The following is a 24,919-nucleotide window of genomic DNA, read 5'->3' on the forward strand; positions in this document are numbered from 1 at the left end:
TGTACGGGTCTTTAAGATTCACTACTGCTCACTACGGCCTAAATGTTTTCATTATTTCCATTCTAATAAGATAGGCAAAAGAAAACTGTCATTCATAGTTACATCATTACAGCTATTGTTAGGCCATATTGTACATGGGATTGTGACACTTACTTGCTAAAAGTAGCAGGGTTAGTCATTGATTAGCTGTGGATGATGTCAGGGAAACATATAATGAAATTTCATTTGGAATATGCCATGTGGTAGGGTGTGAGATTATCAAACAGGTATTCAGCTACGTAACAAGTCACTTGATCATTCTAATCTTACCCCACCCCACTGGCAGGTCAGCTGAAGTTGCCTTTCAAGTTTTACTAGTCAGGAAATGACAGGTGTCTGCCTAGCAGGGCTGTTCTCCGTGCTTCTCTTCCTGAATCCGGATTTCTGAGAGGAATATTCCTGCTGGATGGTTGATTTCTGACTGGTGACAAGCAGCAAATAACACACAGCCATGAGTAAAATCACCAAACTTTTCAAGTCTGCCGGTGGCTCTGGGTCTTCTAAAGGCAGGAAAGGGGCCCCCAGTGCCCAGGAGGCTTTGTTCAGACTGCGGGAAACAGAGGACATGTTAACTAAGAAACAGGAATATTTGGAAAAGAAGATCGAACAGGAACTGGCCACGGCGAGGAAGCATGGAACCAAAAACAAGAGAGGTGAGGACGTCGCCACCCTGCCAGGATCTACGCTTTAACCCTTCCTATCACTTTTATAAACAGTGTTCTTCATACCTGCTTGTAACTATAAACACTAAAACTATGTCTACTTCTTAAAAAAAAAAAGTATTACACACTTCTTAAAAGAAGGAACCATGTTCTAGTCTTTATAGTACATAATTTATCGGTGCCTTGGGCAAGGTTTGTCTAGTGTTTATAAAATGGCTGTCTTGGACCCAAGGGCATCCTGGAACCTTGGGGTTCCTCCAGAGATTGCTGGGGGGGTTTTTAAGCAATGAGCAATTTCCGACTTTCTGATAAGTAACCACTGATGGCAGTCTATTTCACTATCTGTAAGGGGGGTATTGCTTTCATTGACCACCAGCGTAAGGCACATTCTTTCTAGTAACCACCAGTGTAATAGGGCCCTTCTCCGATTGGTTATCCCTAACCAGGGATCCTCAAACTATGGCCCTCCAGCTGTGCTGAACTACATATCCCATGAGGCATTGTAAAATTCTAACATTCACAGACATGACTAAGCATGATGGGAATTGTAGTTCCCGAACAGCTGGAGGGCCATAGTTTGAAGACCCTTGCCTAAAGCCTAGTACACACGCAACGATTATCGGCCGACCAATCGTCCGTCTTTTGTCCAGAGTGGTGTTTTGTTGGTTGGAATGTGCCTAGACTGCACACAAATTTTCTCGCCCGACAAAATTCTACTTCAGAAGTGATGTCATGTGTTGGTTTGCTTTCTTTGTGTTCTTTCTTCTCTGAGCATGCCCAGTCTTGCTCATTAGATTTTTCCCTGTCGAAATCTGTACTGACTGCACGAAAATTGGCCGTGTTTTGACGGCGGACAAAAATTTTATAGCCTGCACACCAGATTTTTTTCGGCCGAAAAGTCGGAGTCGTTTGTCGGAAACATCATACTAACAAGCCGAAAATCGGCAGATCGGTCGTCGGACGAATATTCCCTGCCGATTTTCAACGCGTGTGTACGAGGCTTAAGACCATGTAAGGGGGCCTTTCTCCACTGACTAACAAAGTAAGGAAGCATTTCACTAACCACCAATGGTATGGTGGCAATACACTGGATACTAATGTAAAGGTACACTTCACTGGCCTCTGGTCCACTTCACTGGACAATGGGTCCTTTACACTGACCCTCATAATAAGTAAGCATTTCTAAACTGGCCTCCAATATTAGAGAAAACTACAGCTTTCAGTTTTCATAGTCTGCATTTATTTTGTAGCCATTATTACAATTTGTTTCATTCCATTATCACTGAAAACTATTTTGTCATATACCTTGTAGATCAATCCTGAGTGTAAAATATACCCTCCACGTTCCTTTTTTTTTTTTCTTATTGCGTAAGTTCACAACATACCATTGTCTTCAGTTTAACCCTTAACGATTTCACTAGCAACCCACATTCCTTATTCTGTAAGTCCGCAACCAACCGTTCACATCGATGCATTACGAGTTATACATTAGATATAGTCGTTTTGAACAGGGCTTCCCTGGGAGCTAAAAGTTGTTTTAAGGGTTCCTTCAAGTTAAAAAGGTAGAGAAAGGCTGGTGTGGAGGCCCTTAGTTTATCATGCTTAGGCTCAGCATGATAACCGCATTAATTAAAGTGAGCCATACCAAAAAAAAAAAAAAAATTCAAAGTCAGCAGCTACACATACTGTAGCTGCTGACTTTTAATATTAGGACACTTACCTGTCCTGGAGTCCAGCGATGTCGGCACCGCAGCCGATATTTCCATTGGCTGTCGGGTGCTGCCGCCGCCATTGCTGGTCAGGGAACGCGGCAGTGAAGCCTTGCGGATTTGGATTGGCTCAGCGGCGGGGGAAGGAGGAGGGGGCAAAACTTCAGAGGGACGGCGCCAAATGTGGCACCGGAGGGGGGGAGGAAGCAAATGAGCGGAAGTTCAACTTTTGGATGGAACTCCGCTTTAAGCAACCCATGGTTGCAGGAAACAAAATTGCTCGATTCCCCTTACCCCCCTCCCCCCCCATCAACACTGACCTGGAATCTCTTCCTCAGGGCTATTGTATTCTGACTGTGAAAGGTTTCCCAGCCATCAGAATACAGTAATCACTGCTGGCAGCGATCAAACGAAAAAAACGGCAGGCTGCTGAAGTCGATTGGTGGATCAACTTCAGTACAACCAGCCGGCCCATACATGGATTGAAATGTGTCTGGTCCCTGCTGAACCTGCATACATCTATGGCCGGCTTAAGCCTTGTTGTCCATTCCTGATACTGCAGCTGTGCTTTATATTTATTTTTATATGCAGCGATGGGTGATTGACATTGTCTTCCTGTTTCTATGTTTCTTCTGCCCATTGTTCTCCCATAACCCAGAAACATACTGTTGCTTTAACCGCTTGCCGACCAGCCACAGTAATTCTATGGCGGCAGGTCGGCTCTGTCCCGCAAAACGGCGTCCCTTTATGTCGCTTTGCGGGACCGCTAGCGGGTCCCATTTACCACAGGGGAAGCTGATTGCCGCCGGGCACCCGCAATCACTCCCTTTAGAGACAGAACCGCAGTCTGCCAATGTAAACACGGCAAACTGCTGTTCTGTCAGTTATGAACACAGGGATCCTGTGTTCCTCCTATTTAGGAACACGTCTCATGTGTTCATACAGCAAGCCCATCCCCCACACAGTTAGAAAGCACCCCCTAGGGACACATTTAAACCCTTTGATCGCTCCTGATTTTAACCCCTTCCCTGCCAGTGTCGTTATTACAGTAACAGTGAATATTTTTAGCACTGATTACTGTAGTAATGTCACTGGTTCCCCCAAAAGTGTAAAAAATGTCCGTTAGGTGTCCGATCTGTCCGCTGCAATGTCACAGTCCCGCTAAAAATTGCTGATTGCCACCATTACTAGTAAAAAAATAAAAATGACATAAATCTTTCTCCTAGTTTGTAGAAGGGATAACTTTTGCACAAACCAATCAATATACACTTATTGGGTTTTTTATTTTACCAAAAATATGTAGCAGAATACAAATTGGCCTAAAATTATGAAAAAAATTGGATTTTTAATTTTTTTTTTTTATTGGGAATGTTATATAGCAGAAAGTAAAAAATATTGTTTTTTTTTTTCTTTTCAGAATTGTCGCTGTTTTTTCAGTTTATAGCACAAAAAAAATAAAACTTCCCACAGGTGATCAAATACCACCAAAAGAAAGCTCTATTTGTGGGGTACAGTGTCGCACGACCACGCAATTGTCAGTTAAAGTAAAGCAGTGCCGTATTGCGTAAAATGGCCTGATCATTAAGGGGGCAAACCATTCCGGTCCAGAAGTGGTTAATTGGATTCCTACCAGCTGGAACTTAATTGTATGTGATTGTGGTAGAGACATTAGATTGTAAATGTATTCAGAGGAGGAGATTGATGTGAATGGTTTAAGATTCTAAGTAGAGCTTTGTCAGTAATATATTAAAAAATACATAAAATAAATACATTGTTTATTAGTACATTGTATCTAAATATACCCCCATAAAATATAAAATGTTCTATATTCCTGTTATCTCTTCAATGGAAGCATCATAGTTGCCTAACAACTAAGGCCCCGTTCACATACAAGCGACGCTGCTCGCACCGCGACCTCGGAGCGGCTGCCACGGACTTCATAACATTGAAGTCTATGGCGGTCGCCTCCTGGTCGCCCCAAAGAAGCTCCGGACCCTTTTTCTAAGTCGGAGCGACTTGTGTCGCTCCTATTAGAACGGGTCCGCAGCTTCCCTATGGAAGGCGACCTACGGCGACCTGTGAGGCGACCAGGTCGCCTCACAGGTCGCCTTAGTGTGAACGGGGGCTAAAGCCTCGTACACACGCAACGAATTTCCGCCGACCGGTCTTTCGTCTTTTGTCCAGAGTGGTGTCTGTTGGTTGGAATGTGCCAAGACTGCAAACAAATTTTCCAGCACGACAGAATTCTGCTTCAGAAGTGATGTCATGTGTTGGATTGCTTTCTTTGTGTTCTTACATCTCTGAGCATGCCCAGTCTTGCTCATAAGATTTTTCCCCATCGAAATCTGTACTGACTGCACGAAAATCGGACGTGTTTTGACGGAGGACAAAAATTTTATAGCCTGCACACCAAGATTTTTTTCGGCCGAAAAGTCGGAGTCGGTTGTCGAGAGCACCATACTAACAAGCCGAAAATCGGCAGATCGGTCGTCGGACGAAAATTCCCGGCCGAATTTCGACTCTTGTGTACGGGCCTTAAGAGTCGGTTCCATTGTGTGTAGTGTTGTAGTGTTCTGTGGTTTTGTTGGAGACTAATAATAGTGAAGAAATATTGTGGGTCCTATTTGAGTTTACCTTCCTCACTTATATATATATATATATATATATATATATATATATATCTGTAATTACACAAAAATAGAACCAGCCATAACATGGCTAATACAACAATCTGAATATTCAGTCTTCAAGTATATCCAAAGCCAAAACTTTTTTTTGTTAATTTTGGATAGAGCAAGGAAAGGTAGAACATTATTTTTTTTTTTTTTTTTTTTCCCTTGCTATCTGTGTCCCATTGAAGAGGTTTAATTTCCTGTCCTGTAGACAAAACAGGAAGGAATAGAAAAAAGAATCTAAATGAGGGTAATACCCTCATAAGCCTAGTACACACTACTAGTCAGGAGGAGCTGCTGCACTAATTACTACTAACTGCAATGTTAGTAATGTTAGTACAGCGATCTACCCTGCTGTGTTCTGACAGGAAGACTGCCCCACCCCGCCACCAGAACACTGGCTAAGAGTGCTGATAGGGAGCCGGCCGACAGACCTTTTTCAGTCATGCCCCTTCGACCGGTAAGACCAGCTGCTGTACACACAGGCTGAATGTCGGACGGTTTCGATTGAACCAGCTGATGCCTCCCAACATTTGGCCTGTGTGTACTAGGATATAGTTGTCCCCAGAGCTAAGGTCTCCATTAGAAAATTTCTCCTCTATTGCTTTTTAGGTGGCAACTTAATATTGGGGATTGTCTCTCATTTTCATGCCCATTGACAGTAGTCATTAGGATAAATAGAGACAGTAGTAAATCTTCTTTTCCAACCCCTCATTAGTCAGTCCACAACTAAAAAAAACAACAACAGTTTAGACACAATTTAAGTTAGGCCCTGTTCACACCTGAGTGTATATCAGCTCGTAAAAGCCACAGCGAGTAGCATACATTTTCTAAGCAAACCGCAGCCTTCGGGATTCAGGTCTATTCTTAGGACTCAGCAGGAAAGGCGTGCCTTGTTTTGTTTCTTTGATGGCTTTATGATTACAGACATCATATTCTAGTTTGCATTCTTCAGTCTCTGCTGGGAGAGATGTTGAATGTTGACCTTAGATGTTTGTGAATTTCTTCTAATGAATAATGGAGTGCCTTTGACAGAGAACAGAATCCTGAGGTGAAATACTATCCTGGAGAAATAGAAGAAATGTTTTACCAGGAGATTTGAAACCCAAAGTTTTGGAAAGATAAGAGAACAAAGGAGCACTGGGAAGCTTATCCTCTAAAATTCTATTGTGAATACAGTTCCGAGGAGAGGCATGACTGCTGGTCACCATTGCATTTAAATAAAGCATCAACACTCATTCAGACAACAACAAACTGCAATGTCTTAATAACAAATTTTATAAATGGCAGTGTCTGATTATAAATCATTTCCTACAGCAGACCTTAAAGTCAAAGATTGGCTGTCCCACCGATCACATGGGCCATTGCCACACTGCCACTTCCGACAACCCAGGCTGCAGCTCTACAACTACTCTTTAGTTGTAAAATAACTCTATGGCTGGGATATTATTTTCGTTGGAAAAGGGCCCCTTAGACCAGAATTATGTTCTTGATGTTGCTGTAGAGCTGATGCTTTATTAATCCATACTTACGAGTAAGCTGTAAAATACTATTGGAACTGTAAGCCTAAGACATGCAATTGACATCGGTTGGTGAATCTTTGAGAATTCTTATTAAACATTTTGACATATAGAAAAGGGGCCCTTCTGAAGATCTATGTGCGTTGAAGATTCTTCAGCATCCGAACCACTTTGAGTATTTGCTGTGGTTTCTGGTCATGGCCTCTACACAGTGGTGTATTTAGGTTTTAGGGCTGCCCTAGGCCTGACTAAACTTGTGCACCCCCTAATTTAAATATGACGCACCCTTCCTGTAAAGGCCACACCTCTTCCTGTTTATGACCCACCCTGTCATCTGTAAACCACAGACCACAACCAAAGTCTATCAGTGCCCATCAGTGTAGCTTCATCAGTTCCCACAAGGTCAGCCTCATCAGTGCCCATCATCATACCATACCATATCATACCAGAAGGGAACAGTGTGACCACTTTATGGGGGTGCTAGACTGATTTGCCTCCTGGACCCTGCCCTCCAGCCCAATTCGCCCTGTAAGACTGGCACTATACTAAAAGTGTAGCGCAAGCCGGCAGGGACCCTTTTAAGTGCGGGAGGCAGAAGGAGGCTGTTTTTTTTTCCTTGTGTGTGGTGCAGCTTTTTTGCTGCCCCCCTGCAAAATGCTGCCATAGGCCTGGGCCTTGTTGGCCTAGGCCAAGATACAGTGCTGCCTCTACATGCATACTGCGTGCTGTTGTAAAGTAGTAGCCGGGCATGTGACGTGTCAGGAACTCCTTTTCGTGTAGACTTGCAAAGTTGCACACAAGTCTCCTTAAAGTGAACCTGTGATTCAAAATTCATATTGCAGGCACCTCTAGTGTAGTCTAGGTAGTCTAATATCAACCACATCTTTCATGGTTGATATTAACATTGTTTAGAAGTTGGAATACTGGGCCCACCTCTTTCCACAAATGTGCATTTTTATTGACCCCTGGGGATGCCCATAACATTTGGTGGCCAATGAGAAGGCAAGGAGGTAAGCAAAAATTCCACAACAGACAATCGTCTATGTTTGCAGGATACCTGGGTGCACACTGGATATAAAGTGAGGTATGGTTCGGTAACCCCCTAAAGGACCAATGAACCTCGGTTGAAGCTAGGGCATGTATATTTCACCATATTAAGTTAAAGGAAGCCTGCCACAGTGTTTCAACTTTTATTTTTTTCAATCAAGGCACCCCATTATAAAATATGTAAAACTTTTTGCTTAGTTTTATATAACGTAGCGATATTCACACATGTAGGACAGCCAACGTTAGAAGTGCCTTATTCTTTTTCCAGTGTTTGTCTTCTTCCCCAGTTTGTCTGTCTCACCCAGCTAACATGACCCCAGTGCTGATGGAGAAGGGCAGGAAAGGGTCCAACAAGGATGCTGTGCAGGCGCCACATCCTTCTTATCAACCAATGACATTGTGGGTTGTTAGGACACCAGCTGCTGTAAGGCTGTAATTGAGCATTGATGAAAACCTATGGGTTTGTGTAACTAAAATTCGGGCTTCATCCACCCACTGGCTTGTATATAATTTATGAGCAATTTTTAAGCATTTTGCCAAGACACCCCTAAGGGAATATAATGGCATCCTGATTGAAAAAAGGCTGGCCTACCAGACCATCCAATGGGGGAATTCAATAAAGCACTAACAGTTTATTGGCAGTACAGCCCCTTTAAAATGACCAGTGCATGATTGAATAATCCCTGCTGCCAGTTTCATTAGCTTTACTGACACATGGCAGATTCAGGTTGTTCGTATTAGCGTCAATTTCACAAAGTGGTGCTATTGCTGCATTAAATTCAAAAATACCTGATAATGAAACTGGAGGCAATTAGGATCAGCTCCAACTTGCTGTACAGAGAGAGACAGAGTGTCTTTCTCTGTATGCTGTGAAACAGAATGGCATGTTTGCCATCCCTATCCTCTTCCCAACTGTCATTGGTTGTCAAGAATGCTGTTGACTTCACATGCAGACAGGCTCCTAGCAAATAGTGATGCTCAAAATGGGTTGAACATAAAGCAGAGTTCCACCTAAAAGTGGAACTTCCGCTCATTTGCTTCCTCCCCCCCTCCTGTGCCACATTTGGCACCTTTCAGGGGGGAGGGGAGAACGGGTACCTGTTTTTGACAGGTACCCTTCCCCACTTCTGGGAGACGGCGCCGCGGCGTTGTCCCTCGAAAGTTTGGCCCCCTCCTCCTTCCCCCGCTGCGGAGCCAATCCAAATGCGCTTCTCCACAAGGTTTCACTGCCGGGTTCCCTCACCGGCAATGACAGCGGCAGCACCCGACAGCCGATGGAAACATCGGCTGCGGTGACGACATTGCTGGACTCCAGGACAGGTAAGTGTCCTAATATTAAAAGTCAGCAGCTACAGTATGTGTAGCTGCTGACTTTTCATTTTTGGAGGGGGAGAGGGGAGGCTGGAACACCGCTTTAATGAGGAAGCTGAGCAACTAGTTCCCTATCCGTTCCTCCCTCTCTTTGTGATTGACAGCAGGCTGCGGGCATATTCTATACCCAATTGCAGGCTTTACATTGGCTATTCATCAGCCCAATGTCAATCACAAGGAGAGAGCTGACCTGATGGGGAACTAGTGTCTCTAATTCCCCATCAGGTTCCACCAACCCAGATACAAAACAAAACAGTGCTTGCCCACAAGTTAACTTACCTGTTTTCAACAGGTACATGAACCTGTTGCCAGCACCAACATTTGCCATGTGGGGGCAAGATGGAATTCTGAAGAGGGTCATAGATGCTGTTAAAGCAGAGCTCTACCTAAAAGGGTAAGTTCCGCTTTAAAACAACCCCCCCCCCTCTGCCTAACTTGGCATGTCATTTTAGATGGGGGGGGGGGGAGGAGGAGCCGACGCCGGGAACCAGGAGGCAAGTGAAGAACTAGCTGCTGGATCGTTGGACAGGTTAAGTGTCCATTTGTTAAAAGTCACATTTTATTTGTTTTTTACAGACTGAACCTCCTCTTTGATTTACCCTGAATGTCTTACAGCTTTGTATAGGAAATGTAAAGTATATTTCCTCAGGGTCAACTTAATGAAATACTTTAGCTGACTTACCTTGACAACACCACCCCAACACTCTTCATGAACAACCTAAGCTTTCAGTTTTGTGCACACTTCTGCCACCCACGATGCAGTGCTCAGTGTGAATGACTTGCTTTCAGGAATGAGCTCTGCGACACAAACAGTTGTAGATGGCAAACCTCTTTATTACAAATTGCAAATCTTTTAATAGAAGTTGATTATTGATTTGATAATTTGCTGCTTCACAGATCTGCCTCATGTAACTTTTGTTTGGCTGTAGAAGTCTTTTATATTCATCCATGATGTGTTTTATCGTCTCAGAAATTGAAAGCTCTTACAAATTACACATTTTGTTCTGGTTTGTTTTTTTTTACACTCAGGATAATCTCTGCTGTCTTTAAAAGTATCCATCTATACTGCAATTTTCAGTCCCTGTGACGGCTCTCACACACACCCCCTCTGGCTTGGCATTAGCCGTTATTACACTTTATCATAGAATTTATCTTCTGTTGCTCGCTGACTTTGGGGTCTTTAAAATCAAGTCATTGAGGCTGGGTTCACACTGGTGCGTGCCGGACATCGCATGTGATTAGTACCTCATTGCTGTGCACATCACAGTTTGTATGGCTGAAATCGCATCGCATTCACACCAAAATGGTGCAGGACCCTTTTTTTGGTCCGCACTGGGTGTTCAGACCCATGCGATCCAATTCCCGTCCGATTTCACAGTTCGCACTGTGTTCTGCCATTAACTTTCTATTGATACCCACAGCGGTTCGCAGAGAGTAGCGTGAACTGCTTGTGAGTCAGATGCGGTGCGGGAACCTGTGCAGGAATCTATGTGGTTCCCGCATTGCACCAGTGTGAACCCAGCCTAAAGGATCACTAAAGTTACATGTTACACCCTCTCCCCAAACCCACTATCACAATTCAAAAGCAGTGCAGGTGTGTGTGGCCCGGCCCACACAACCGTGTCATTAATTCACAGTGTTCTGTGAATCACTGAACAACAAGTTCTGTCTGCCACCATAGCAAATGGCTTGTAGTTCTCAATCAAGTGCGAGGGTGCTGGTGAGCACCCTCATAGTTCATTGATTCTTCCTGCTCTTCAGTAACTGTCTGCTTGTACGAGAGGTATAGGCAGACAGGTGTACTGAGGGTCTGCAGGAGCCTCATATTGCACCCGCGATCTACTGATCACAGGTGCTATGCCTTGCGGGCTCCATTATTAAAAAAAACATGTGTATTTATTTATTTATTTTTTTTAACAAAAGGTGAATTTAGCCTTTAGGCCCCTTTCATGCTGCTTGTGCAACTTACGTAAAAGTTGCGCGACTTTCAGGTCCTATAAGTGTGAAAGGGACCATAATGTGGCCCACCTCAGCTTGCTGGGGTTGAGTCATCTATCTGCATCTCTGTATGTACCCTTAATATTCACTGAACTGTAAGGCGTCATTCAGAAGTGTATTCTTCAGGTTCTTTTGTTTTTGCCAATGGAAAGCACCAGTAAGATTATACCAGTTCTTACAGGTTAAGAATCACCTTACATATGCCTTAAAAAAACACTTGATTCAAGTGTTTACAGACATTCCCATTAAAGTCTCTGGGGCCAAAATGCCCAAACCTGCCTCAAAAGTAGCCTTCGGAGCATCAAGGATACAGATACCAGAGTGCTCATATGTGAATGGCCATCATTAAACTACATAGGATTTTGGATGTTGAGCGTTGTGGAGCTTTGAGCTACACAATGGTCAGGTGTGAATGAGGCCTTAGGCCCTACATCGGGCGTATAAATGCATACCCCATGTGAGGGCCCTGTTTGCCCACGTGAGGAGGCACAGGTGTTTAGTGAATCCCTATGCAGACAGTCCCTTTGATAACAATTGGAAACAATTTGAAAACAAACAGATTTTGCTCCCAGTTTGACATCCGCACAGTGCACAACCCCAAACGCACTCTATTTGAGTTCAGGGACACACACCTAAATCCACATGGATGTCAAATTAGCAACAGCGGCTATGTCTGTGCCATCAATGAGACTGCCTACACAAAGCTGCATGAAACACCTGAACATCCCTATGCAGGTCAATATGGCTCTCACATGTTGTACCCATTGATTTGCTCCATGTGAACTTGGCCTAAGGCCTCATTCACACTTGAGTGTTTTGTAGTTCGAAGCGCCACAATGCTCAACATCTATGCAATAGCATAGCTAAACCTTTTCTGACATTGATATGATAGGTGAACCAGGATACTGTTTGGACAACTCTTATCTATTAAGGTTGTGAAGTTTGTACCTTTTTGCACTCTTGGCAGAAAAGACACTAACAGGGATTCCTAATTGCACTTTTTTGGTGGTAGTTTTCATTAGAACTACCTAATTCAGGCAAGCATTTGCACCAAAACAATGAAGCGGTACCGCTCACATGCCCCCCAAACCTGTGTCAGTCAGATCAGCATAGACTAGTGCAAGACAGACAAGATCAGCTTGTCAGGGTCTAGTAGACTTCAACAAACTTGTGACCATCTGCAAACAAACACCAACTCCCTGTTGCATAATCATGAATGAGATGGGTAAAAGATGGCCTTAGCTCCCATTGTTTTTACGATAGAACCCCAGTCAAACCCAACTTGCACACTCCCAGTAGCCCTGTGAGATGATCTTGGGAATCTAAATGCATTTGGTAAAAGAGAACTTGGATTGAACTGTTTTGAGTGAACTTTTTGATTTAACGCAGTTGTAGTGTTTGCTGCATAGGGTTAGCAGCTTGCCTACTGCATTTATGTGTTGTCTGGAATTGTTGCTAAAGAAAAGTCTGTTTGCTCAGTGAGATCACTGCATGTGTCTCAAGAGTTAAGTGAAATTCATTATAATAGAAAGATGTGTTAAGTCACAATGCTGTAAAATTCCCCAAACACACCCAATAGTCAGTACAGACAAGTCAACTGGCTCCCAAGACCTACACCCCTAACTGCTCTGTTCTAAAAGTGCTTACAGTGCAGTGCATGACAATAAAAGTTTTAGAACATTGACAGTTTTGCTTATCCTAGAAATAAGCATGTACGGTATGTTACTTCGCTCCCAACTGTCCCTTCTTTGGAACCTGATCCTTCTATACTTCTTTCCTTCTCAGTCATCTTTATTTTTGGTGTGATGCATAGACCTATGTAAGAAAATAAACAATTTACCTTCCAAAAGTGTTCTACTACTATTCACTTTTCATCAAACTTTTATAGTATTATGTTTTTTTGTAAAACAAAGTGCTTGGGGCTAGTTTCATCTGCCTTCGATAGGGGCAGAATGCATTTCGGGAAGTAAATGCTACATACATCACCTGCCCTTACTCAAGATGGCCAAAGCTAGAAATTCTAGGGGGATACTTTACAAAGTAATTTCTTAACAAAATAAAGCAAGGAGACATAGATAGATGGGTGAATTTTCTTTGAATATAAAAATGAATCAAATTGTGTCTTTGGTTTGCGGTGCTCAGATACAGTTAAGTTCCACTTTTATGTAAATTACATAATTTTATCAATAATTAAATGATTAAACTTAAAAAACACAGTCAATAAAATGCCTCTATCACATAACGATCTCTAACCAGCAGTTTGGATATGTTGGATATGACTCTCTTTGAACTATCCAGTCAACATGCTATATCCGATGTTCACCTATATATTGCCTTTTGTTAAATGATACAGTAGACTGGAGGACCTTTTAATTATTCTACGCATTTCTCCGATGTACTCTGGTTCCTGATTGAGGCTAATTCTGTGTTGAGCATTTTGCGCCCAGGGCCATTGTTTCTGGCTGAACACAAACTGGATGCAGCTAATTATGCAGTTAGATGTGACCATAGTGCAGAGTGCTGCTGCATCCAGATGCTGAATTTAGCTGTATCTAAGTGCTGCAGCCTAGCTTTCCATTAGAATGAGCCCTTCTTCATCATGGTGTCCATAATTGGGTGCATTATAGGGGTGTTCCCTTTGCCTACATACTTTATGCTAAAAGTTGCCCCTCTTTTTTTTTTTATCCCAGAAAGTTGGGAAGGACACTGGTATAATGCTTTAAATTTTATTTTTTCCTATATTGCATTGCATGAATGTAGGAATATGTTATACATACAGTATACAAGTTCATTATAAATAATAATTACCAACAGTTTAGATTTTTAGACATGAAAGGAGTACTAGGTACCTGGAGCCCACCTGTACATTTTTCCCCAGACCTGAAAGCAACCATTGTCTGTTAAAAAGATAAAGGTCAAACCTCTTGAAAGGTGTGGCTGCAGTCCTGATATGTCTTAGTGCCAGCTTAGCGTAGGATGCAGCAGGGACGTGGGGTAGCTATAGAAATATCTAGACTCGGGTCTGCTTTAAAATATATCTAAATCCAAGAATAGGAATATACTATATTGCAGATTAAAGGTTCCTTAGATGTGGTGGCTGCATTCATTTTCTTTTTTATTAGGGTTTTATTTTTATTTTATTTTTTTTCACCCAGTGATGTTGCCAGTAACACATGTCCTGTGCTAGCATGACAATGCTTACACACTATTCTGAATCCATGGAGGAGCAGCGATGTCACCCAAGGCTGCTCTCCTCCTCTACTACAAACACTTCCTCTTTTCCCATCTCTATTACATAAAGCTGAGGTGTCCTGTAGTCCACATAGGAGAACTAGGAAGGCCTATAACACTGCTTGAAAATGTAGTTCTTTGCACAGGAAGGACACCCATTTTCTAGTAGTATTTTCTGTACTTGCAGTAAAAGTGCTTAGCCTGGAATAAAAGAAACCATGTTAACCACCACATCTAGGATGGGTAAGATGCAATATACACCGATCACTTATAACTTTATGACCACCCATATTGAGTAGGTTGCCTTTTTGCTGCCAAAGCAGCCCTGACTTGTTGAGGCATAGATGCCACTAGACCTCTGAAGGCATGCTGTGGTATCTGACACCAAGTCGTCAGTAGCAGATCCTTTAAGTCCTGTAAGTTGCGAGGTGGGGCCATGGTCTCCTTTTTCCAGCACATCCCACAGATGTTCGATTGGATTGAAATCTGGAGAGTTTGGAGTCAACACCTCAAACTCATTGTTGTGTTCCTCAAATCATTCTTTAACCATTTCTCAGTCTAGCAGGGTGCATTATCTTGCTAAAAATGGCCATTTGCATCAGGTAATGCTGTTTCCAAAAAAGGGTGTATCTGGTCAGCAAAAATGTTTAGGTAGTTGATACGTGTCAAGTTAATTAACATCCACATGAATGGCACAACCCAAGGTTTCCCAGGCAGAACATTGCTCAAAGCATCATACTGTCTCTGCTGGCTGGCCTTCCCAAGGAAAGTGACGCACATGCACACGGCCATCCACATGAGGTCTAAGAAAATGTGATTCATCAGACCAGACTACCTTCTTCCGTTGTTTCGTGGTCCAGTTCTGATGCTCACGTGGCCATTGTAGGCACTTTTGGTTGTGGACATGGGTCAGCATGGGCACTCTGACCAGTCTGTGGCTACACAGCCAAATACACAAACAAATGGGATACCCATTTTTTCTGTTTTTAACACATCAACTTCAGGGACAATAGGTTTACTTGCTGCCTAATAAACCCCACCAACTTCCAGATGCCATTGTAACAAGATAAGCAATGTTGTTCATTTACCCTGTCAGTGGCCCTAAAGTTATGGCTGATCAGGGTATTGCATTTCAAGTCTTGGGTTTAAGGATTAATGTATACCTGTTCTAGTAGTTGATTGGACGCATTTATTGAATTGATCTGAATGATTTTCCATAATGGGTCTTTTTCTTGCTTAGCTGCATTACAGGCTTTAAAGAGAAAAAAGAGACTAGAGAAGCAGTTAATGCAGATTGATGGCACCCTCTCCACCATTGAGTTCCAGAGAGAAGCACTAGAAAACTCCCACACCAACACCGAGGTGCTGAAAAACATGGGCTATGCTGCCAAGGCAATGAAAACAGTACATCAAAACATGTAAGTAGCTCTGGAATGGTATGTCTATGGCAGCTGAAAATACTTATTTCCACCAAATGTTTGTAACAAGTGTTTTGTTTGATCTAGGATACATCCAAATGCAGCTGTAACTCTTTACACTAGATTACCACATTAAGGGCCGGTTCACACTAGGAAAGTAGCATTTAATATGCGTCTCCTGCACTGCATTCTAATGCATTGCTTGTGCAGATCGCAAGCACGGTGCATTTGCAGACACCAAATCGCATGGTTCCACAGTACCATGCAAATTGGTGTAACGCGTTTTTAAAGGTAGTGCATTCACCGCTTTTTCCATGTTCTGGTGCAATTTTCAGACCTGCAAAATAGCACCACCCGATGAACATGGCGTGCGTTCCTGTGCAATCCCGGTGTGACCCTTAAATGAATTCAACCAAATGATATCAAAACATAACATGCAGCATTGGGAGTTCTGCCAGTGTTTGCCATTAATTACTAACTCCTGTGAACACTTCGGAGTTAGGTAATCTCAAAAGTGATATGCATAGGCTTACATTACAGTCAGGGTATGTGTGGCTTTAAAGTTGATGCTCATGCCTTGCATTCTTGCACAGTTGTACAGGTTCTTCTCATATACTGCATCTGCTTACCATGACTTCATTGCATTCTGTGAGCTCTCAGTGTGCATTGGAAGCTACAGGAAGTCAGATAAACCCCACCTCATTTTCTGGCTGGAGGTCATCCATCATCATCTAACTCTTTTATTCATTCCATCTCAGTTCTTTCTGTTTCAATGTTTTTATTAAAGTTACAAGAGGATATGACAAGCCATGGTTTGCCCATGCAGGGGCAAAATTGAACAGGCTGGGTAAAAAAACAATGTTTGTGCGTATGATAAATACCATAACTGTAACCTGCTACCAGGACCAAAGGGCTCATGCGCACTGCAGCTCAAAAAACGCTTCTTTTCCAGGCAATTGAGCTTTTTTTTCTCTGCCTAAGGCCTCATGCACACTGCATCTCAAAGAAGCTCAAAGAAGCTGTACTACAGGCTTTTGACTTTTTTTGAGCTCTCATTTTTTTTCTGCCTGGAAGCTCCCCTCCATGTTAGCCAATGTGTCCCATGCACACTATGACTTTTATAGACATTCACAGGCCTATGCTCTTACAGGCAGAAACCCCCCCCCCCCACCAAACTCATGTTTTGAGAGGAGCTTTCGAGCAAAAAATACACCTAAGTGCCCAAAAACGTGTGAAAAAGCATGAAAAAAGCCCAAGAAGCTTGAAAACGCACATAAAATAGGAATAATAAGCTGAGGGAAGGGTTTGTGGAAAAAAAAAACCCTAATGCTCAAAAAAAGCTCAAAAAAGCACAAGCTTCCTCAAGCTTTTTACAGAGAAATAAAATCTCAAGTGCCTGTAAAAGCAGCTTTTAAGCTTGAAGAAGCTTGTGCTTTTGTGTGCTCTTTTGTGTGTTTTTTTTTTTTAGCTTCTTTGGGCATAAGCGTTTTTTTCACAAACCCTCCCCTCAGCTAATCTTTCCTTTTTTTCGAGCGTTTTTGGGCACTTAAGCGTCTTTTCTGCTCGAAAGCTCCTCTCAAAAATGTGACTTTGGTGGAGTTTCTTTTTCTGCCTGTAAGAGCATATACCTGTGATCTCCAGAAAAAGCCTTACTGTGCATGGACACATTGGGTAACATAGAGGGGAGTTTCCAGGCAGAAAAATGAGAGCTCCAAAAAGCTCAAAAGCCTGTAGGAGCCGCTTCTTTTAGATGCAGTGTGCATGAGCCCAAAGAGCATCAGGTCAAAGATTAGGTAAATGTCACAAGCAGATTTTAGTTAATCAGGGAGACCCATTAATACAGGTAGGCATTATCTTGGGAAGTCTGCATGCAAGTAAAACCTGCCTGGGAACACCCACACCTCCAGACTGACATCTACCCTTCAAGGCATTTTGATATATGCAAAACTCTTACCAAGATCCAGCCCACGGTTTTCATCAGGGCTGAGGGCATTTGGGAGATGTGCTGATTTCTGTGACCATTTCAGAAATAAAGGCTGTTGGAGTTGAAAGCAACTTGGCACTGCCCCCCCCCCCCCCCACCACTGAAGTTCCCCTATGGGCTGTGACTGCTAATTGCCTTAATAGACCAATAAAGAGGAAGGAGGCAGAAGGGGCAGGGGTACGCTCAACTTAATGGAAATATCAGTTTTTATTACATACCCTATTTTAGAGTCTACCCAATGAAGTCATCATGGGGTCTTTGTGCTGTTCTATGTAATGCAGGCAGATTGTGGCTGGTGGGAAGACCGGTAGAGCGCTGTACATAGCTTCCTGAAAACATTACAGTGCCCTGCCTCAGTACAAAATAGAACGAATATAGGGCACCCAATTCCAACTAGGCTGGCATATAAATCAGAGTAGACTCTGTACTCTTCTACATTTTTAGTTTAAAATCCTTCAGCAGTTGGTTCATAAGATGTTTTATAACGTAGGTTATGGGCAACAGAAGAACATAAGTTTCAACAGAAAGTGTTAACTGTTAACTTTTCAGCTTGGTTGTAAAACAGTAACTCACATTGATAAAAACCTGATTACACAGGGCTTTGTGCTGAAGTCATGTGCAGGAGTCTTTCAGTAAAAGGTGACTAATGATCCTTTATCTGGGACTATACACAAACAAGCCATGAAATGAATAGAAGCCAATGCGTAGCTCAGCATATATCCACAGGAAGTTGTCAGAACCAGATCTTACCGTCATGGGCAAAGCCATATTTTAGTGCCATGTACTCTTGGCCACTTCTGTGCTGCAACAGTCGTGAGCACAGATCTTTATTATTGTACATTTCTATCCATCACCATTTTTAGGAGCTTATAGGGCAGCATGCAGCCGTACAAGGTCCCTCTGGGATCTTTTCTTTTTTTTTTTTTTTTATACCAGGTGTGGGTAAGATGGAGACCTCTTCCCCCTGTAACATTGGCCTGGACATTGCTCAGTTCTATGTAGCTATCTAGTCTTTTCATATAGCCAGTAGTTAAATGGGGGGTCCACAAACTGATCTTTAACAGGGGCCCTTTAGTGTCTACCATCAACCAGCTTTTTGGAGAATATTTTAGGGGAATTCACCTAATCCTTATCAACACTTTTCTGGCACTACGGCCCTTTAAAATAGCCTGTACCAGATACGAAAATTCCTGTAGCCCATTTTGGTAACTTTACCTTTATTTGCAGCAGATTCAGATAGTTCCTAAAGAGGAGCTCCAGGCTACTGCAGAAAAAAATAAGTCAGCAGCTAAAAATACTGTAGCTGCTGATTTTTAATATTAGGATGCTTATGTCCAGGAATCCAGCGGTATCTTCACTCAAGTTAATTTTTCAATCAGCTATCGGCTGCTGCTGCCACCATCTCCACTAATGGAAACCAGCAGTGAAGCTGTGCGTCATCTCAGGCGGTTCCCTACTTCACTTGTGGGGTAGGTGGAGGGGGCCAAACTTCCAGCTGAATTTACTGCAGCGAACTCAGCCACAAGTGGGAGCTGATACCTGAAAAAGCCAGGTACCCGCTTCCCCCCCTCCCCAAAAGGTGACAAATGTGTCAGTGGAAGGGGAAGGAGGTAGACAAAGTCGAGCCTTCAGTGCACCAAGTTTAAAAATAGTTATCACCAGTTCATAGATAACGAAATTGTAGGTAATTAGGACCAACTGTAAGTTGGCGTACAGAGACAGGCAGAATACCTGTCTCTGTACACATCGTAGATGGATACTCTGGTCTCAGTTACCTCCACATTGTGCTTTACCAAAATTCATGTACCTGTTTACAACACACTTTATGAATTCCCCTATATGTCTGTTAGTGCTTGTACACACCACTGTGCATGCTAAAACAATCTGGAGCTGCCGGAAAGGTGGATGGTAACTTCAAGTAAGCTCTGTGACATAGAAGAAAATTGCAGCACGTCTACATTTTTTCACAATGAACTGCAGCCCACCTAAGGGAAACATTGTTGTGGAAACAGAGCACATAAAGAAAACAATTGATCAGGCGTTGAAAAAATGCTAGTCACCGCACATGGTCTGAACAATTCCTTAATCTGTTCTTCCTTCCAAGTGCTAGGAGGGAAGATGGCTCTCAGCACTGTAGAAGACCGACATTTAGTAGAAGGTGGTAAATATTTATTCTGCTGTAAGATTGTCATGCGATTTGAAAGTTCCAAATTACATGACAAGTTGCTCCCCATTGCCGTCACTGGAACTGTTCATATTGCCACGACTTAGCGATTATGAAAAAGGTTCCTGCACTACTTTTTTACCAATTTTATTGTGACTTGCATAGACTTCTGTTAATTGAAGTCGCAAGCTGCAATTAAATCGGCAGTGCAAATAGCACTGATGTGCGGCTTTAAAATTGTGCTGAAGTGGCGCATTTTTAAAGCTGCACTGGTGTGAAGGGCGCCTAAGGCTTACATGTCCAGACAGTTTATAAACAGCAAAGGAACACATTGCCAGTTAATCCATAGGAGATCTAATAGGCGCGACATGCCGCTTGCTTGTTTTCTGACATTAAACAGATGTAAAAGAAGATCTTACAAGAGCACAATACCCTTCGCTTAAAGCGGAATTACGGGCACAGAATCGTTTTTTCAATGAACATGCCCCCGGGACAGTCAGAGCTAGTACATTCCACAATGGCTAGCCTCTGATCTGTCCCGGTTCGCACTTACCTGCAAGAAGAAATACTCACTTTTAAAATTTCTTCTCCAGCGTTGCCATCTCTGTTGTGGGCAGCTGAAGCCAGCGCGATCCTCTTCTGCGTCCTCTTCCGCGTCTTCTTCTCCCAGAATGTGCCTTCACCGGCCCTTCTCGTCACTTCCGGTGCGGCGCCACATTCCTCCACAGCTTCTGGGCATGCCCAGAAGCTGTTTAGCAGGGAATGCGGCGTCGCACCGGAAGTGACGAGCGGGGCCGGTGCCGTCGCATTGATTCCTGGGAGCGATGACGTTCAGCTCCCAGGAATCATTGCAAACCGGAAGTGACGGCACGGGCCGCGGCCACAGAGGGAGGAAGTGGAAAATAGGTGAGTATTTCTTTCTACAATTACAAGGTAAGTAAAAAAAAAATAACCCTATCTATCCAATTCCTTTTTCAGGTGAAGAAGAGCAAGCGGATGGACACAAAATCGATTAGGTCGATTTTGTGCCCGGAACTCCGCTTTAAGAAATAACCATGTATTTTGTGGCTCTGATATCCAATAAGTATGTAGGGTCTACAACTTCCAGTAATAAAGACCGGTCACTTCTGTTTTCTCTCCTTGTGCAGGGTGACAGGTCTGGTCTCCGCCCCCTCCCATAGTTTTCTGCCAGCAGCCTGTAGTGGGTGGGGATGCTGGGTCCCTCCCACAGCTCTGCTCTCTGTACATGCTATGTGGGGGTGGGGACACAGCTCATGTATTTCTAAAATAGAATTGCGTTTCTAATATCATCAAAATTTTGTAGTACATGAAACTTGGGATTTATTTGTAGCAATCAGAAACCAATAGATTTAAACTGGAACTTTAGATAAAAGTGTTTAAGCATAAACAAATGTTCTTTTCTATAATTTATTGCTGTTAATGCATTTTAATGGAATAAATCTTTAATAATACGTCTTTTTAGTGGTCGGTGATAAATATTTATTTTGCTGTAAGATTAGGATGTGCGTGTCTAGACAGTTTATACATAACAAAGGAACACATTGTCAGTTAATCCATAGGAGATATAATAGGCGGGAAATGCCGCTTGCTTGTTTCCTGACATTAAATTGATGTAAAAGAAGATCTTACGAGAGCACAATACACTTCACTGACGGAATAACAATGTCTTTTGTGGCTCTGATATTCAATAACTCTGTAGGGTCTACATGGTAGCTTTTAGAGAAGAAAATTCATAGCTTGTATCCGCAGTCAATTCAAACTTGTTCTGCAATTATGATCTGTTTATTGTGCGCTATCTGTAACACTACATATTTATATCTGGGCTCCTACAATCAAATACCTCCTCATTTCCATGCAGCTTCTTTTGATCAGCCTGCATCCTGCAGGTACTGTAGCACAAAGCTCACAGCAAGTACAAACTATCTATTTATCTCTGCTATTAAATATAGATTGTTGTAATAAAAGGAAAATAAAGGAAACCATCGAATTATGTATAATGTAAAGGAAACGTGTTCCTCAGAGGCAATCTTCTGCCTTTATTTCTCTCTTTCTATGATCTGCTTAAAGGTAACATATTGTTTTTGAAAATATTATTTTTTTTCATATTGACATTTTTAGCCTGGGGTTGGGGCTGCGGGATAGACTTAAAGTTTCAATAAACTCTTCAAGCTTTGTTTTATAAGATAAAAATTCTATTCAAATATGTATTCTTAACTCAAAAAGTACCTTCTATTGCTCTCAGACTTCTCCTCCAAACTTCCAGATTCCTTTTTTTTTTTTTGCTGCTGTGATCTGACTTCTGGTTTGGGGGTTGGCTATGTTCATTCTCCATGGTCCCACTGTATGTAGGATGGTAGCCATTCTTGTTTGCCCCCAAGGTAGACAATGGACTATGCACAGTGATGGCCAACCTTGGCACCCCAGATGTTTTGGAACTAAATTTCCCATGGTTCACAGATTGGGATGGTTAGCTCAGTTGGTTAGAGCATGGTGCTAATAATGCCAAGGTCATGGGTTTGATTCCTGTACAGGCCATTTCTCTTATTCACGTTTGCGTGTGTGCACTTTTTTATGCACCGGGTGTTAGTCTGAGTGTGTTCACACACCACGGTCTTAAAAAAAAAAATTCCCATGATTCGCATGCACTCTGCAGTGTAGTTGAGCATAATGGGGAAATGTAGTTCTAAAACATCTGGGGTGCCAAGATTCACCATCACTGGACTATGGGATTTGTAGTATGCATAGGGTAGTGCACAGGACTTTAACTAACTTACTCTGCTTGTTCCAAACATAAGTGAGGGAAAAAAAGGAAAGGTTTAGGAGCTAATGGAGGACTTTTTAAAGAGGAAGAAACTATTTAATAAAAAATAGATTACACGGCCATTTAATAGTGAATATGTGTGGATTACTTTCTGAGAATAAGGATATTCTTTTGCATCACTTTAAAGAGGAACATGAACTGTTGAAGCTAAACCCAAAACAGGCAAGCAGAGGTTAAGGAACTTGTCGTCACTAGTATTTCCTGTAGATTCTCTGCGGCTGATATTTACCCCATTTTGTGCCTCATTCTGCATTGTATCTCTGTGTGGAGGTAGCCACATTGGTAGCGGGGGCAGCGTTTTGTTTTCTAATGTCATTACTGCCCCCCTGATGACTGTTGATCTGATGACTGATGGGGTAATAGTCTAGTAGCAGCAGGAAAGGTTGAGAAAGCACATATTCGCAGAATAAATGAAGCTGGAGCAGGGAGATCCCTGAACCACTGGTCCTCCGGTACAGCTTGCTCTCTGGCAAGGAGAACAGTGAATAGCACAGTAACAGTGACCCCATCAAATCTCGCTCCAAACCTCATGATATTAGCAAGAAGGGTCACCAGTGCCCTAAAGCAGAGATCTCCAAACTTTATAAACACAGGGTCAGGTTATTGTCCTTTAGACCTTAGTGGGGCCGGACTGAAGTCAATAAGAGCAGAAAATGCCCCAGCATCTGTGAAAGTAGACAATGTCTCAGAACTGCTGGTCAGTAGCAGAAGGAATAGTGCCCCATTATCGTTATTAGTTGGGGGAATAGTGTTCTATCGTTGGTGTCAATTGATGGAATAGTGTCCCATTGTTGCTGTCAGTGGAAGGAATGGTGTTCCATCATTGGTGTCAGTGAACAGCATAGTCCCCTATTGCTGGTGTCAGTGGAAGAAATAGTGCCTCATTTTTGGTGTCTGTGGAAGGGATAGTTCCTGATATCAGAGGGAGTGGCACCCTTTTATTACTGGTAGGGGCAGTTCCCCAAGGGTCAGATAAAGGCAAGGAAAGGGCTGCAGTTTGGAGACCACTGCTCTAGAGGATCTTGCGCTGCAGATATACACTTTTATTTGGCTACAGAACAGGATTGCCGAGGCACAGTCACATGCCTGGAAGTGCACTTTTATTTTTCAGACAAAATTCAAGGCCAAAGGTAGCATTTCATTGTAACCATTTTTAAGCATTCTCCACTTTGAAGAACTTAGATATGTTTTAATAGTGCCGCCCCCCAGCACAACTGAAGGCAAAATGGTTTTTAGTTTTGGATAGAGTGAAGAGGGATTAGAACCCCTGTCAGGGTATATTGTTGTCTGTCACATGGGGTTAAGGATCCAACGGATCAACCGCCACCCCGACCTGGTACCTCCGTTGACAGATGCTCCAAGCACTCCACCAGACACTGTAACCACTTCAGACCCCACGAACCGCCGCAGCTTGGTTAGGCTCTCGTCGTCTCCTACCCACCTGTGGGTGAACCTCTCCTTCCCACTGAGAGTGCAGCAGGAACAAGCTCTTACAAGAGCTTAGTGATTATCCAAGGGAGTATGAAGGACATAGCAATCCCTTGTAGCATATTCCCCCAATGAGAGACAGGACTCTAGATTGAGGGTGGAGTATAACTCAACTTTATTGAACAAGAAACATACTTATATACAGTTTTCCCCCACAAAGTTACCGCACATGTGGACCTTGTTGAAAACAGGCCCTGACATTTACAATCCAATGAAAACAGTTTTACACTCCCATACAGTGTACACAAAGATATACACTGTGGGACAATCCCCCCTCCCCCTTAGAAGCCAATCCACATCCACATATACATCCCATAATAAGCTTATCTTAAGGCAGACAGAACAATGTGAGGTCATTAACATTTAACAATGAGACAGGCATAATCCACATTCTCTCCCAATACACAAACAATAGGGAAGTCTGCCAATGATAGTCTCTGTGTCTCTCTCACAAAGCACATGGAATACTCTGTGTAAGGTGGTATTAAAACTTCATATTTCTGTATGAAGATATGGTTGACAAATATTACTGTCCCACTTGAAGCAATCCAAACCATTAATTATCGGTCTTTCACTCATAGTGACGGTTAGTACCGTCACAAAGGAGTTTCACCCTCTGTATTTGTCCTGTTTACCATTATCATTGAAAGTGAAAGTAAAAGAAGTTCCAAATTTTGGGCTGTCCTCAAATAAGTAATAGAGGGGAAATCCTCCAATGGGGACACTAGTTCTGGTGACCTGGGGATCCACAAGGGATTCACTTAATTTGCAGGG

At 42.8% G+C, this 24,919-nt stretch overlaps 1 protein-coding gene across 1 annotated transcript in view; it reads left to right on the top strand.

Annotated features, from left to right (window-relative positions):
- The first annotated feature begins 327 nt into the window (after window positions 1–327).
- Window positions 328–24,919, top strand: part of CHMP4C (charged multivesicular body protein 4C) — a 30,462-nt gene continuing 5,870 nt past the window's right edge. The window contains exons 1-2 of the mRNA XM_082257770.1: window positions 328–692; window positions 15,490–15,667. Coding sequence (XP_082113896.1) covers window positions 491–692; window positions 15,490–15,667 — 380 coding nt within the window. The 5' untranslated portion in view covers window positions 328–490. The remainder of the gene's footprint in view (window positions 693–15,489; window positions 15,668–24,919) is intronic.

This window comes from Pelophylax lessonae, assembly GCF_965119305.1.
Source record: "Pelophylax lessonae genome assembly, chromosome: 5".
NCBI lineage: Eukaryota > Metazoa > Chordata > Amphibia > Anura > Ranidae > Pelophylax > Pelophylax lessonae.